This window comes from Lichenostomus cassidix, chromosome 7 (assembly GCF_008360975.1).
Source record: "Lichenostomus cassidix isolate B80296 chromosome 7, HeHo_3.0, whole genome shotgun sequence".
NCBI classification, from domain to species: Eukaryota; Metazoa; Chordata; class Aves; order Passeriformes; family Meliphagidae; genus Lichenostomus; species Lichenostomus cassidix.
The window spans coordinates 36,665,387-36,681,603 of NC_139488.1; the positions used below are offsets into that span (position 1 = coordinate 36,665,387).

Here is a 16,217-nt window from a genome sequence, read left to right on the forward strand (position 1 = left end):
TGGCTCACACCACCTCTCCTCAGGGATTTTCCCAGTCCAAAAGGCCCTTTATCCTGGGAATTAAGCTGGTTTGCTTTGTAGGTGGCTGACAAAGGCCGTGTGCAGTCACTGCTGCTCCCTGTCGCTGTCCTTTCAGGCTGCAGATAATGCTGCAGCTCACAGCAGCCACGGAGCAGAGATAAAACAGGTTTGGCTGGGATTTGGGAACTTTGTTGTGTCTGAATGGCTCAATCCCGGGAAGCCAGCAGTGATGTCACCCCCAGGATTTGCTGAGCAAAGTTTGGCTGCTCCAATCCGGATTTTGGGGCTTTTTGTGTGTGCAGGAAAAATCCCCCAGCTCCTCCTCGTTGGGATGGTGTTCAGTCCAGGGTTTGGGAGCAGAGCTGGCCAGGGAGTGGGTGGGAATGGCCAGAAGTGCAGGGGAGGAGCTGAGAGGGAGAAGCAGGGATTTTTAACCCTTTCTCTGTGGTCTCTAAGGCAGGGCAATGCCTTGGGAAGTGTGGGATGCTCCCAGGGAGGACCAGGAGAGGATTCTGATGTCCACAGCCATGGGAAGAGGAAGATCAGCCTTCCATCCCCTGGGAGCTGCCAGTCAGATGTTTGGGAAGAGGGTGGCTGTGACATGCTGAGTGACCCAGAGGCCTCACTGCACACACCCAGCCCTGGCTCTTCATCAGCCTCTAATGGAAAACACTCCGAGCTGGAGAAACCCAGACAGCAGTCGGAGCCAGGAAAGGGCAATTTTCAAGGCTAATCCCTCCTAGCTTTCCAAACCAGCAAAAAAGAAACCCTTGAAGGGGCTGTAAAAATGTTTCCAGGCCTGGGAGATGTTTACCACAAGTGGTTCTGGGTCAGTCCTTGGGGAAGGGCATTGCTGGGGTTTGCTATAGTGGATAAAGTCTTGGAAATCTTTTAACCCAAGGAATTCCACTCCACAGCATCTTTTGAAACGCTGCTGCTGCTGCAGAGATTATTACATAAATACATAATTACAGCCAGGATTTCAGCAAACCAACCAGTAGTTGCATCCCAGGCTGTTCAATGTGCTCCTGGAGTCTCTTTAAGCATTTCATTTGGAAGATTCCAGGCAGTTAAAGCTGGCAGTTGGGAAAAACTCCCATCACTTCAGCAGATGAGGGCTGATTAGCTGGGGAGAGAAATAAATCCATAAAAAAGCTTCTCTGGAGGGTTGGAGTGAGCAGAGTTCTGTCAGCAGGAGAGAACCCCCAAAAAGGGGAATAAATGGGACAGGGAAGGTGGAGCATTGTTGGGATTGTTGCCCTGTTTTGCATTTGCTGAGCTGTTTTTTAGATAAAAAAGGAAATGCCAATTCCAGAGCCGTGTGGAGGTGCATGGAAAAAGAATCCAGCTGGGAAAGAGGAAATCCATGAGTGCTGTTCTTCCAGAGCTCCCACCAGGGCTGGGCGAGCTTTTCCCAAAATTTTCCTTCATTTTCTCCCTGCTGGCCGCGACAAATTACTTTTTTTCCCAGCAAGCAGCGAGATAAAAACAGGAAGAACTTGTGGTGTTGAGCCAGTTCTGGTAACTGGGCAGCAGTGTCCTGTTCACTCCAGAATAACTTTGGGATAATGCAGTTGGAATTGCATCCTGACCTAATAAAGGGAGGTTTCAGCTAACAGCTATAAAATGGGAAATTCCAGCAGGAGACTGGGATGAGATCTTCCCTCCAGGGACAGGGGCAGGATGGCCTGAAGTTCTTCCAAGATACAAAGAGGATCAGAACTTTTGGGAAGGCTCTCAGGAGGTTTGGACACGGCACATTGCTGGTGGAGCAGCTCGTGTTTCACGGCAGCTTTGGTGGGAAAAACTTCCACTGGGAAAGCAGGGAAACATCTGGGAGCTCTGGGAAGGCAGAGGTGGTGTTTGTCACCAAAATCTGTGCTCTGTGGGTCTGAGGGGGGATTGGAGATCAAGTGATCCCTGGGATGAGGTGTTGGGACCTTGAGGAATGGCTTCCCACTGCCAGAGGGCAGGGATGGGTGGGGGATTGGGAATTGGGAATTCCTGGCTGGGCTGGAATTCCCAGAGAAGCTGTGGCTGCTCCTGGATCCCTGGAAGTGTCCAAGGCCAGGCTGGACAGGGCTTGGAGCAAACTGGGATGGTGGGAGGTTTTTTCCCAGTGCTTAAGAAGTGATTCCAAGTTTCTCTGGGATTTTGTGGTTTCAGTCCAACATGGACATTCCTTCACTCTCCTGAGCCTTCTCCTTCCTCTCCATGCTCCTTGTGAGCACAAACCCTGGAACTTCAGATGGGTGTGCAACTGAAATTCAAAATTCTGGGCTGAAATTCAAAATTAAGCATTCCCTGAATGCTTAACGTTTGCTTTCACACTGTTGATATGAATATCAAGATCCATTTAAATCCATTTTATTTGCATGCATGGATTATCCATCCAGGAATAGAATGTGTTCTATAAATAGATGTGGTTTAATATGGATGTGGTGCACCTGTTTCAATCTAGAGGAAACACAGATAAATGGTTTATTCCTGTCTCCTTTCCAGGAAAGATTCCAAGTGAAGAACCCTCCACACACTTACATCCAGAAGCTGAAGGGATATCTGGACCCAGCAGTGACCAGGAAGGTGAGGAGCACCCTCTTTCCTCCTGTCTGTCCCTTGTTCCTCAGCCAGGACGCTCCTGGGCTCTTGGGGACAATGCCTGAAAAGTCTGAGGGAGGAGCAGTGAGAAATTGGCAATTTGCTGCAGTTTTCCCAGCTTGGGAAGGAGAGCAGAGGTTGGGAAGCCAGGGAGCATCTGAGATGGAGCACAACTTGTTTTAATAACCTCAGCACAACTAAATAATCTGAGAAATGATCCTGAGCTGGGCTCTGGGCTTGGCTGTGGTGGAACTGCCATCTGATGGGTCTGTGCTCACCTTGGGAAGGGCTGGCCAGGGATTGAGTCCTTTTCTCTGGGAGTTTGCCTGGCAGAGGCTCAGTGCAGCAGAGTGCAACATCCGTGGGGATCAGCTCTATCTGTGGGGATCAGCTCTATCTGTGGGGATCAGCTCCATCCGTGGGGATCAGCTCCATCCACGATCAGCTCCACCTGTGGGGATCAGCTCCACCTGTGGGGATCAGCTCCATCCACAGGGATCAGCTCCACCCATGGGGATCAGCTCCATCCATAGGGATCAGCTCCATCCGTGGGGATCAGCTCCATCCGTGGGGATCAGCTCCATCCATGATCAGCTCCACCTGTGGGGATCAGCTCCACCTGTGGGGATCAGCTCCACCTGTGGGGATCAGCTCCATCCACAGGGATCAGCTCCACCCATGGGGATCAGCTCCATCCATAGGGATCAGCTCCATCCATGGGGATCAGCTCCATCCACAGGGATCAGCTCCATCCGTGGGGATCAGCTCCATCCACAGGGATCAGCTCCATCCATAGGGATCAGCTCCATCCATGGGGATCAGCTCCATCCATGGGGATCAGCTCCATCCATGGCGATCAGCTCCATCCATGGGGATCATCTCCATCCATGATCAGCTCCAAGAGCCCCCAGTCCCACCCCAAAAGGCAGCAGATCCCAGCAGCTCCTGCCATGGCTCTCTCATCCCAGCAATCCCTCCTGGTGCTGCCCTGCACTGATCCCAGCTCTGCTCCCTGTGGATAACACGGATCCTGCCATAGCCATTCCCTGGCACGGGGCAGGTGCTCCTGGGACTGTGCCCCTCTTGTTGGAGCCTCAGCAGGAGCAGGAAACCATTTCCCAGGAAACTTTGCCATTCCCCAGATGGATTTTTCCCATCCCGGTGAACAGATCCTTTGTGTTTCTCTCCGGAGGGTTTTGGGATTGTTCCCTGCTTGGCTTCATTCCTTGGGCTCACATTGAGGCCTTTCTTATCCAGGGACCCCTTGGCAAATGACAAACCCAAAGGGCCTAAAAATAACCCTCTGAGTTCCTCCCTGCTGTTGGGATGTTCCGGATCACCCACGGCCTTTCCTCAGCCCAGCTGACCTGGAGAGGTTCCCACAGGGATGGCACAGCTCTTCCCACTGGGAATCCTGCTGGGATCCAGGTGGTGCCACTGCTTTTGCTGCTGGTGCCCCACCTGGCTCCAGCCTGTGCCACCCAGGAGTGCCTTCCCAATAACCAATAATAATTAGTTACAAAATAATTATAAAATAATTGGTATAAAATAAAAATTTCTATCCCATCAAACCCTGCCCTGACCATTCTCCACCCGCTTTAGCTGTCATTTACTCTGTTCAAAAATGAGAATATTCCAAAACAGCTGCTCCAGAGGTGTTTTTCCAGCTGTTTTGGCACTTCTCCATGGGCAGGAAGAAGATCTCCAATCCTCCTCCAGCTGGGGTTGGAGATGCCCCCCTTGGCTCTCCTTTCCAAAGAAGAGGAGCTCAGAATCTTACTGAACTTGCTGCTAAACCAAAGCTTGTTTTATACAGAAATGTTTATTTATCTCCAGGCTTTTAATTTCCTTAATCCTGGGAGCTCTGGGAAGTTCTGGGAACAGCAGCAACTCCTCCCCACGTGGTTCTGTTGACTGCTGGGCTGCTGCTGCTGCATTCCCAGGGATTTAGGGGAATTCTCAGTTACCTCCATGTTTTCTCTCTTCCCTCTGGGCTGGGTGAGATGTTGATATGTTTTTAATGGAGCCTGAAAATTGTTATTTTTGTGCTCCCTTGTTTCAGAAATTCAGGAGACGAGTCCAGGAGTCAACTCAGGTGCTCCGAGAATTGGAAATTTCCTTGAGGACAAACCACATTGGGTAAGAATTTCTGCTGCCTCTGGCTGGATTTATTTTTTATTTTTAATATTTTTTAATTTTTAAATGTATGAATTTATTTTTTATCATTTATGAATTTATTTTTTATCATTTATGAATGCATTTTTTAATTCTAGTGGTGGCTGTCTCTGAGCAAACACCTCTTTGGCATGTGGGGAAGTGATGCCACTTGATTGATAATTAAAGCCTTATGGACTTAATGAAGGAGCTGGGAATCTCAGGAGGATAATTCAGCTTTAATCCTTTCCTGCTGGATTCATCCACATTTTTCTGAAGGCTGAGGGAAGATTGGAGTCAACTGCTGCTCACTCAGAGCCCAGGGAGTGAGGCTGTGGCCAGAATAAAAATAAAGCTGCAGCTATAAATTGATATCTCACCCTCCCTGCTGGTTTATAACTTTGACATGGGGCAGTTCAGGGAGCCTGGCTGGGAATGACATCCCAACATTTCTCCACAGAGCAGCAAATCCATCCCAAACTGCAGCAGCATTGCCAGAGGTTCAGTGTTTTCCCAGACATCCCTTTCCCATCCCCATTCCCACCAACCTCACCTTCCCATGGGATCAGGAGCTGCTCCAGCATCAGCCAGGGAGCTTTTCCTGTGGTTTTCTCCACGATCACAGTCTGTGTCCAGCTCAGTTCCCTGGATTTTGGTGGATTCTGCTCTGATTTTTAGGGAATGAGGGTGTTTCAAGCTGTGGGAGGAATTGCAGCTCCCAGTGGGGTGATGAGAGCTTTCCATGGAGCTGCAGCATCCCAAAAACTCCTTCTCCAGCACAAAGGATTCTGGATTTAGGATGAGCCAGAGGAGCTCAGGTGCTGCACCAGGGCAGGAGGAGAGAGAACAGGAGCAGTGTTTATTTCTTTGGTGCTCCTGGCTGGAGGATTTCTCTCAAAATACATTTCATAAAAGGCCAGGCTGGTTATTTCAGCAGGGAAATAAATAAAATTGTTAATCCTGAAGATCAGAATAACTCAGAGGGGATGAATTCCCACTCCACGAGCCTGGAGCTCCTTTTCCCTCCCTGGATTCCCTCTTCCCAGTGGCTCTCAGTCCCTCCCAGGGGTTCAGAGGAGAGCTGAGGCTCCTTTCCCCCTGGCTTTGCCCCTAAATTGATGGATTTTCAAATTTTTCTCAGCATTTTCAAAGCTTTGGAACAGAACCGACTTCCCTGAATTACTTTGCAGAACTCAGAGGCCACTGAATTCTTCAAAATTCACTGAAAGAGGCAAACTTTAAGTTTGGGGTTTTTTTAAAAAAAAGGAGGCAAAATCACTGTTAAATGTACATCCAGGATATCCATCAGAGATCCTTTTCCTGCTTTTCCAGCCTGCTGGAGATCAGGATGAGATCAAACCCAAACCAGCTCCCTGTGTTAGGAATTGACCTTCACAGTGCTGCAAAAAACCTCATTTCAGAACATTTGGAAAGGCATCTGAAGGACTCTTTAAAGTCCTCTAAATCGTTTTGAAAAAGCTTTTTATCCTGAGGGAGACCCAGAGTGCTGCAGTGGCTCTGTCTCTGTGTTTCCTGAGAATTCCAGGGAATTTTCCTGAGAATTCCAGGGGATTCTGTGAGGTTCTGATGTCCTGTGTTTCTCTCCCAGCTGGGTCAGGGAGTTCCTGAACGAGGAGAACAAAGGCCTGGATGTGCTGGTGGAATACCTGTCCTTTGCCCAGTATGCAGTCACGTAAGTGAGACATTCCTGGGATTTCCTGCCGCCAAATCCATGGATATTTGGGAATTTTCCTTCCTTGGAAAGGGTTAAGCACTGAACAGGGCCGTGGTGGAGTCACAGTCCCTGAATTGTTCAGGAAGGAGTTGATGTGGGGTTTGCTGGGCATGGAAGGGTTTGGTGGTTTTGATCTTTTCCAGCCTTAATAATTCCAGGATTTACTGAGAGCAGAGGAAATCTTAGTGTGAGTCTGGAATTATTTCATCACAGCAGACAAAAAAAATTAATCTGAATTTAAACCTTGAGGTTATTTATCTCTGGGCCTGTCCTGATGTATTTATCTTTGGTCTCTGAGCTTCCTGGGGGTGGAAAAATCATCCCACAGATGTGTGGGGAGATGCAGGATGTCCCAAAAATGGGTTTGCAGTGAGTTCCCAATGCTTGGTGCTCCTGCTGTGTCCAAAGGGATTCCCAGTGCAGCACAATCCAGGAGCAACTCCAGGGGAATTCTGCAAGTTGGGAAAACTGAAAACTGATTTTTTTTCCTGACATTTGGGAAGCTTGGAATCAGATTTAGTCTTTTGGGTGATAAATCACAACATGGGCTCTGTAAAGAAAGTGGGGAAGATCAGCTTTCAGTGGAGATTCCTGGCTGAGATTTTGTTTTATTGCCATGGAATCATCCCAGACTGGTTTGGGTTGGGAGAGACCTTAAATCCAAACACCTCCCACCATCCCAGAGTGCTCCAAACCCCATCCAGCCCAGCCTTGGACACCTCCAGGGGCATTCATCCACATTCCTGCAGGATATTGTAGTGGATTTTTAATCTAAAAACGAACTAGAAGCCTTGGGTTGAAGATGTTGGAGCAGGACCTCAAGCTGGGGAGAGATTATAATTTATTTTTAGCAAGGCTGCCACCAGATTTATGCCCATCAAAGAGATTTGTGGTGAGGCTGCAGGGAAATTTATGAGGGAAAATCCCATGGTTTCAAATGTTACCCACTGGAAAAAAACCATGCACAGCTAAAGGAAGGGTTTGTACCAAACTTTTCTGCCTAAATTTATACAAACTCGCTGGGTTTTTCCCCTCTGGCATGGGGAACATGAGTAATAACCTCAGGAGCTGGAAAGGGAACTTGGAATAGCAGAATGTGGGGTGAGGAGTCAGAAATCAGGGGATCTGGGATGATCCTGGGGACGTTTTAATGTGCTGGGAGGTTTGGGAGGCTGAGCTGGGCTGGAGGAGACCAAAGTGGAGCTTGCAGAGCTGATTTATGGAGATGCTCCAGAATTCCCAGAGCTCCCAGAATTGCCACTCTTTCCTTCCTGCAGGGATATTGATCAGCAGACAGCCAGTGTTGGATTTATTTTATGCCAGAGAAGCTGTTTGATCCTGTTGGGGTGTTCCTGAGGGATTGAAAGCCCTGTGGAGGTGGCACTTGGGGACAAGGGGCAGTGCTGGGAATGGTTGGATTCCATGGATTCTGTGCTCTCTGAGGGTTTTTCCAATCCCACTGAGCTGTAGTTCTGGGATTTTCCTTCCCCCACGTGAAGCTCATCTTGTTTCCCTGGACATTCCCACATCCTTCCAGCACCACATTGCCTTCCAGGCTCCTTTTCCACCTGTGGAAATCCTGGAATTCCAGGCTGCTCTGGGTGGGAAGAGACCTTCCCAGGGCTGGGGGAGCAGCTGGATTTGATGATCTCAGAGAGCTTTTCCTTTGGTTTTTCCCCACGTGGCTTTGCCCGATGATCTTGGAATTCCACCACAACCCTCACCAGACCTCGGAATTGCTGTTTCCTTGCAGATTTGACTTTGAGAGCCTGGAGAACAACGTGGAGAGCTCCATGGACAAGTCCAAGCCCTGGAGCAGATCCATCGAGGACCTGCACCGGGGCAGCAACCTGCCCTCCCCGGTGGGGAACAGCATCTCCCGCGCCGGCCGGCACTCCACGCTCCGGTAGGGAACCCTCACTGCTCTTCCCTTGGGGAATCCCTCATCTTCCCTCTCCTCCCAGCAGCAGTGTGGATAAGCAGGATGTGCAGAGTGGTGTGGCTGTGCTGCAAGGAACCTCTTGGGAAGGAATCCTCCATGCTTCTTCCATTAGGAAATCCCTCATCTTCCCTCTCCTCCCAGCAGCAGTGTGGATAAGCAGGATGTGCAGAATGGTGTGGCTGTGCTGCAAGGAACCTCTCAGGAAAAGGACAGGAATGAGTCCCAAGGGCAGGATGAGCTGAGGAAGGATTTCCTCAGGCACAGGAAGCTGTTCCTGTTTTCCAGAGCGGAAATCAGCTTTTCCATGGAGTCAGCCAGTCCTGGCTCTTCCAGCAGCACATTCCTGCCATGCTGCCATGAAACAGGATATTCCATTCCTTGGAAAGGAAATTTCCCTCCCCCAAACCTGCTGTCACTCTCACCATTCCTCTGTTTACTACCAAGCCTTTCTTTCCCAATATTCCATTTTTTTTCCAGTTTAATTTGTGGGAAAGGCAGGATCACTTCCCAGGATTGGTTGACAGTCAGCTCTGTTCCATTCCTCAGCTGTCCCACTCCACCCTCAGATCCCAGGGCAGTTCTGGGGGTGCAGCTGGGAATGCTGAATCCTTTGGGAATTTTTTTTTTTTGGCTTTTACAGAGTTTTGCTCCATAATCCTGTGAGCACAGCAGAGTCCAAAAACAGAACCAGTGAGGCTTCACTGCCAGCTTTTCCCTTCCAGCAGAGGTGGATTTGGTTGGCCAGGCAGTGACCTCAGCCCTGGGGTTGCTGTTGAGTGGCTCCAAACCTTGGACATGGAAGATTGAATTCCCAACCCTCAGGCAGTGGAGAGGAGACAAAGAGCTCTGGGAGAGCAATCCAGCTGTGGGGAGCAGCAGCATCCCTTGACCAGTGGATTTAGGGGTTTTTTGGAGTGGTTTTGGTGTTCTCTGCTCTGGAATTGCTCTGCCAGGAGGTGCTGCTTCCACTGTGTCCTTGGGAGGAGATCTTGGGATTAGGAATGCCTAGGGCAGGAATACCTTACGTGGCTCTTACATTGTTTCTCTTCATTTCCTTCCACCCTTTCTCTCATCTCCCTTTATTCCTCACCTGTCTGACTCTCTGTTTTGACATCTCCATTCCCTTTTCCCATTCCTATGCTCTTTTCCTGTTCTTCCTCTTTTCCTATTCTCCCTCTTTTTCTGTTCTCCCTCTTTTCCCATTCCAATGCTCTTTCCCCATTCTCCGTCTTTTCCTGTTCTTCCTCTTTTCCTGTTCTGCCTCTTTTCCCATTCTCCCCCTTTTCCCATTCTGCCTCTTTTTCTGTTTTCCCTCTTTTCCTCTTTTTTTGTTCTCCCTCTTTTTCCATTCTCCTTTTTTTCCCATTCTCCCTTTTCCTGCTCTCCCTCTTTGCCCATTCTCCCTCTTTTTCTATTCTGCCTCTTTTCCTCTTTTTCTGTTCTCCCTCTTTTCCCGTTCCAACGCTCTTTTCCCATCCTCCCTCTTTTCCCCTTCTCCCTTTCCCCATTCTCCCTCTTTCCCCATTCTCTCTTTTCCCCATTCTCCCTCTTTCCTCATTCTCTCCCTTTCCCCATTCTCCCATCCTTCCCACTCTCCCTCCCTTCCCCTCTCTCCCCTCTCTCCCCCCATCAACCAGCTTGGTTTCTCTGCCCGAGCACCTTGATCCCAAAGGCTGCCAGAGCTGCCTGGCAGCCGAGTGCCTCTGGAGCAGCTTCCCTCTGCGCTGTGCCGCCGAGGCTCCCGCCCGGAAAACCCCGTAAGTCCCGCGGGAAGCTTCCTCCCCCGCCGGCCATGGAGCCCGGGCTGCCACTGCTCCATGCCACGGATAATCTGGTGGCCACACGGGCTGGGACACCCCAGGAGATGCCAGGGTGCAGCCTGCAGCACGTGTGGCTATCACATTATAGCTCCCAGCGTAGTTGGCTTCCCTAGATTTTTGCGGGATTTCCGCGGGATTTCCGCGGAGAGAGAGGAACGCTGCTGCTCTTCCCGTGGTGCAGAGAATTGTGTTGAGTTCTCCTTGTCGTGGTGCAAATAGTTGTGTTTTGGACCTAAACTGAGAGCTTGTAGTGTTCCATCTTGTTTCCTCTGTTTGTTAGAAATGGAGACTTTGCTCATCCCCAAAGCTGCCACACCAACGGGACCTGGCGGAGTTCTCCAGCCCAAATTTTCCTCCCCACTCCAGAGGCACCTTAGAGCTGGGGCAGCTTGTTTGGGTTGGGTTTGGGTGTTTTTTTCCTTAAAACCGTGCTTTAAAATGTATATTTTTTTAAAGTGTGTATTTTTTAAAATGTGTATTTTTAGATGCGTATTTTAAAAAATGTGTATTTTTAAAAATGTGTCTTTTTAGGTGAGTATTTTTTAAAAATGTGTGTTTTTAAAAATGCATATTTTTAGATGCGTATTTTAAAAAATGTGTATTTTTACATGCGCATTTTTTAAAAAACGTATTTTTTAAAACGTGTCTTTTTAGGTGAGTATTTTTTTAAAATGTGTATTTTTTAAAATGCATATTTTTAAAAATGTGTATTTTTTAAGCGTGTACTTTCAAAACCGTAATTTTTCAATAGCTGGGGATTCTGTGTGTTTAAAAAAAAAGTGGCAGCTAAAGGCAAGTGAGAGATTTTTAAGAAAGGAGGGTTTTTATAATTGTAATTGCTTTAATTGTCGTTTTTATAATCAGTAAATCCTGGCGAACAAGGGAGGGTTTTTCTATAATTGTAATTGCTTTAATTATTGTTTTTATAATTGGTAAATCTTGATGAACTGAAAGAGGATCTTCTCCTCAGAGCAAGGCTGGTGCTCCTCTATTGAGGAAGGAATTCAGGGGATTTTGGGGAAAAATCAGGAAGTTCCTGCTCTGTCTCCAGGTGCTAAATGAAGTTTTTGGGATGTGTGGAAATTCCTCTCATGGTTAAAACCATGCAAGTGGGAAAAAGGAATCCCAAAATCCCAGAATGCCAGCCTGGTTTGGGCTGGAAAGGTTTAAACTCATCCCATCCCATGGGCAAGGAGACCTTCTGCTCTCCCAGCTTGCTGCAGTTCCAAGCTGGGCTGAAAGATTTGCTCTTCAATTCCAAGCTGGGCTGAAAGATTTGCTCTGCAATTCCAAGCTGGACTGAAAGATTTGCTCTTCAGTTCCAAGCTGGGCTGAAAGATTTGGTCTTCCCTCCTGGAGGAAAAGGAGAAGATCCCAGCAGGATAATTCTGGAGCTGGGCTGGGCAGAGCTCTGTCCACACTCCAAACCATCCCTGCCCAATTCCAGCTCCTTTCAGAGTGCTGGAGCTGCCAATTCCCTGCTCCCTGTGTTTCCTTGGCAACCCAGGGCTTTTTTATTTCCTGAAATCCACACCAAAATGAGGGCAGGAGGATGAAAAAGGGGGATGAAGCTTTGGGGATTTTCTTGCTGTTTTTTTTGGGAGAAAGGAGCATTAGTGAGAGTCAAGCCTGTGCTGTCAGATCAATATTAATGCAGGCTTTGCAGAGTCCCAGCCCATTAGAAATTCCCTTTCTTCTGAGTAAAATAGTGGAGTGTTCATGTGGGTTGAACTGAAAAACTTCAATTCTTCCTCCCAAATCTGCTGGGTGTGTAAGGAGAGAATGATCCAGGCAATCCATCAATGGGCTTGGAGGGCAGTCAGTAATTGGGTTTAAATCTGACACTGCAGTGGCTGAAATTGGGATTTTCCAGGAATGATTTCCCTGCTCAGGACCTGGGGAAGGTAGAATTTCTGTCAGATACTTCCTGATTTACAGAACATCTCTGGGAGATCAGAGACCCCAAAGTGCTGGGATGAGCCAAACCTTTCCTTGCTGCTGGCAGGTGATCCAAACCCCACAGTTTCCAACCCAAAATTGCAGGGATGGAACCCAAAACCCACCCAGCCCTGATGAATCTCAGCTTCTCATTTCTGCTGGGAGCCAGGGGGAGAGCAGGGTGTTCTTTTAGCAGAGAAAAAGGTAAAAATAAGGGGAGAAATCAGCTGTAATTTGGATTAAATTGTTGCATTCCAAGTGCACCGCTGGATGGGCACATCGTGGAATTCCAGGAGGGTTTGGGATCTAATTCCAACCTTCCTTCCACCATCACAGGCTGCTCCAGCCTGGCCTTAGACATTCCAGGGATCCAGGGGCAGCCACAGCTTCTCTGGGAATTCCAGCCCAGCCAGGAATTCCTTCCCAATATCCCATCCATCCCTGCCCTCTGGCAGTGGGAAGCCATTCCCTGTGTCCTGTCCCTCCAGCCCTTGTCCCCAGTCCCTCTGCAGCTCTCCTGGAGCTCCTTCAGGCCCTGGCAGGAGCTCTGAGCTCTCCCTGCATCCTTCCCTTCTCCAGGGGAACATTCCCAGCTCTCCCAGGTGCCTGGAATGCCCCAGGTAGGGAGAGCTGTAGCAGGAATCATCTTGGATTGGGAAGATTCCATCCCTGAGGATGATCCAAGCAGAATTGCAATGAGATCACACCCATGCTGGAATATCCTTGGCATCTGGAAATCCCAAATTCTGGCTTTTGGGGTCATTTTGGTTGGTTTAAGGAGATTTTTAGAGCCAGCAGAACTGGTGGAATCCTGGAATTGAGGGATGTGGCTCAGCAGGCACTGAGGAGATGATTTTCCTCTCTCAGTGGTGTGATGAAGATCTCATTAATCTGGTTCAAAATGTGTGGAAAATAATTCTGCAGCCCTTCATGACTTAAACGTGAGATAAACCAGCGTAGGACTAAAACTGGCACTGAAAATGGCTTGAAAATCTGGTTTTTGCTGTGTTTTCTGTATTTGTTGGGATGAATGTGTGGAATTGGCAGGTCTGGCAGGGTTGGGAATTGTCCAGGCAGCTCTGGAGCTGCTGCCACACTTCCCAGTTCAGGTGTGACTGGGGAAGGGACATTTGGATATCCCAAATATCCAGGGGCAGAGTTTGGGGTCAGCAGCCTCATCCTGAGCTGCTCCCAAAATCCATCTCCACTGCTCCAACCCCCTGTGCTGATCCCAAACTGGGTCACGTCTCCCCAAATCCTGCAGCGCCCTGAGCTCATTGATTCATTCATATTTATGGATGGAGGGAAAAAAGGAAAAAAGGAAAAAAATCCTTTGACTGAATCCTGCTTTGAATTTGGGGTTTGCTTTCATCTCAGCACGGCTGGGAAGGGAGAGGGATGGTTTGGGCTTTGGAACAGAGGGGATTTCATTGAAACAGCTGGGAAATCACAATAAACTGCTGTGGTGTTCCCTGTTTTATTGTGGATTAAATGAGGGAATTTGTAGGGATGAGCTGGGAAGTCACAGCAAACTGGTGTGGTATTTCCTGTTCCCATTTTATTCTGGATTTAAATGAAGGAATTTGCAGGGATGAGCTAGGAAGTCTGTTTTATTTTCTGTTTTATTGGGAATATTCCTGTTTAATTGTGGATTGAAATGAGGGAATTTGCAGGGATGAACCAGGGAATCCCAAAAACTGCCATGGTATTCCCTGTTTTATTGTGGATTTTAACAAAAGGAATTTGCAGGGATGAGCCAGGAATTCTGTTTCATTCCCTGTTTATTCCCTGTTTTGTTGGGAATATTCCTGCTTTATTCTGGATTTAAATGAAGGAATTTGCAGGGATGAGCTGAAAGTCACAACAAACTACTGTGGTATTCCCTGTTTTATTGTGGATTTTAGCAAAGGGAATTTGCAGGAATGAGCTGGAAAATCACAATAAACTGGTGTGGTATTCCCTGTTCCCATTTTATTCTGGATTTAAGTGAGGAAATTTGCAGGGGTGAGCCAGGAATTCTGTTTCATTCCCTGTTTATTCCCTGTTTTATTGGGAATATTCCTGTTTAATTGTGGATTGAAATGAGGGAATTTGCAGGGATGAACCAGGGAATCCCAAAAACTGCCATGGTATTCCCTGTTTTATTGTGGATTTTAGCAAAGGGAATTTGCAGGAATGAGCTGGAAAATCACAGCAAACTGCTGTGGTATTCCCTGTTTTATTGTGGATTGAAATGAGGAAATTTGCAGGGATGAACCAGAAATTCTGTTTCATTCCCTGTTTATTCCCGGTTTTATTAGGAATATTCCTGTTTAATTGTGGATTTAAATGAGGGAATTTGCTGGGATGAGCTGGGAATCCCAAAAACTGCTGTGGTGTTCCCTGTTTTATTGTGGATTTAAACAGGGAATTTGCAGGGATGAGCTGAAAAATCACAGCAAACTGGTGTGGTATTCCCTGTTCCCATTTTACTGTGGATTGAAATGAGGGAATTTGCAGGGATGAGCCAGGAATTCTGTTTCATTCCCTGTTCATTCCCTGTTTTATTGGGAATATTCCCTGTCCCCAGTGCTGGCAGGCAGTGCTGAGCACGAAAATGTGGATTTTTCCTGTTGCCAGTCCAACATCCCAGGACCTTCTCCTCCTTAATTTCCACCAATATTTCCCACTTCTCCTCTGGAAAAAGACATTTTCCACTCCTCCATTCCCCCCTGTGGAGGGATATTCCACTTCCTTCCCTTTCCCTCCCTAAAAATTGATGGGAAATTGTATTTTTTTTGCAGGTACAACACCTTGCCAAGCCGGAGAACCCTGAAGAATTCCCGTTTGGTGAGCAAAAAGGATGATGTCCACGTGTGCATCATGTGCCTTCGAGCCATCATGAACTACCAGGTGATTCCCTGGGGAGCTTGGAATTCCCTGGATCTTGGGAAAAGGGGAAGGAAAGGTTTGGAGGAGGATTTTGGGGGTTAAATGGATTAAATGTTGAAATTTTCGTGCTTAAAATGGGAAGGAATGGGATGTAATTGTGTTATTTAGGGCAGGTGGGGAGGTGAATGAGCCTGGGCATGTTGGGCCAGCTCCTGCTCATTAGCCATGCAGCTAATTAGGTTTAATTAGTGCAGAGTGCAGCCACTGACACTTCCAAATGGGAGATTTTTTCGGAGAGGATGGAAAATCTTCTCTAAAAATCAAGTTTTCCCTTTTATGTACTTATGGCAAAGCGCTTGGGATAACTGGAAATCAATCCACTGGGTCAAAATTTATCTTTATTCCTGAGTTTTCTCTCTCTCTGGTGGATGCTGGGATGCCCTGGGAGCATCAGGAATTTGGGATTTTCTGCTAAAATCAGGAAATCTGAGCTGAACACCTTGATGGGGAGTTGGGAGGGATTTGTGGGAGCAAAATTTGTGGAATCAACAGGAAAGATGCAAGCAGCAATCCAAACCCATGGAGTGGATTCCAAGGGAATTCTGCTGGATTTTTGGAGAGCAAAGCCAGCAGTGCTCATGCAGGAAAAGGTTGGGTTTGGCAGCTGAAATTCAGCTGGAATTTCACAGCTGGGTTTTTGGAATGGCAGCTGGGATTCTGCAAATTCCTGCCCAAGAAACGATTGGACATTTGCAGTTTGAAATTGCAGTGGGAATTGCATTGAATTGTGTTGAAAATTCGCAAGAATTGCAATAAATGTTGCAAATAAATTTGCAAATGTCCAGTAAATGATGGAGAGTGGAAAGGGCTCAGAGCAGAGGGGTTGGGAATGGTGTGGGAGCAGCTCTTGGAGCCTTTTTGTGGCTGGAATATCCCAAACCCAGCACTTCCAAAATGCCAGGGAATTAGGGAATCACGGAATATCCAGAGTTTGAAGTGGTTTTGTATGGCGGGAGAACGAAATATTCTGGTTTGAAGCTCCAATATTCTGGTTTGAAGCTCCAATATTCTGGTTTGAAGCTCCAATATTCTGCTTTGAAGCTCCAATATTCTGCTTTGAAGCTCCAATATTCTGCTT

General features: G+C 47.7%; 1 protein-coding gene across 8 annotated transcripts in view; it reads left to right on the plus strand.

Moving 5' to 3' along the window:
* FMNL2 (formin like 2) overlaps window positions 1–16,217 on the plus strand; it is a 101,393-nt gene that overhangs the window by 61,956 nt on the left and 23,220 nt on the right. For all 8 annotated transcript variants that reach the window (XR_014853564.1, XM_085067196.1, XM_085067201.1 and 5 more), the window contains exons 3-7: window positions 2,524–2,604; window positions 4,682–4,758; window positions 6,383–6,466; window positions 8,262–8,414; window positions 14,992–15,100. Coding sequence is in view for 7 of the 8 variants with exons in the window: in XM_085067196.1 (XP_084923322.1) it covers window positions 2,524–2,604; window positions 4,682–4,758; window positions 6,383–6,466; window positions 8,262–8,414; window positions 14,992–15,100 (504 nt within the window). In the remaining variant the exon portion in view is untranslated. The remainder of the gene's footprint in view (window positions 1–2,523; window positions 2,605–4,681; window positions 4,759–6,382; window positions 6,467–8,261; window positions 8,415–14,991; window positions 15,101–16,217) is intronic.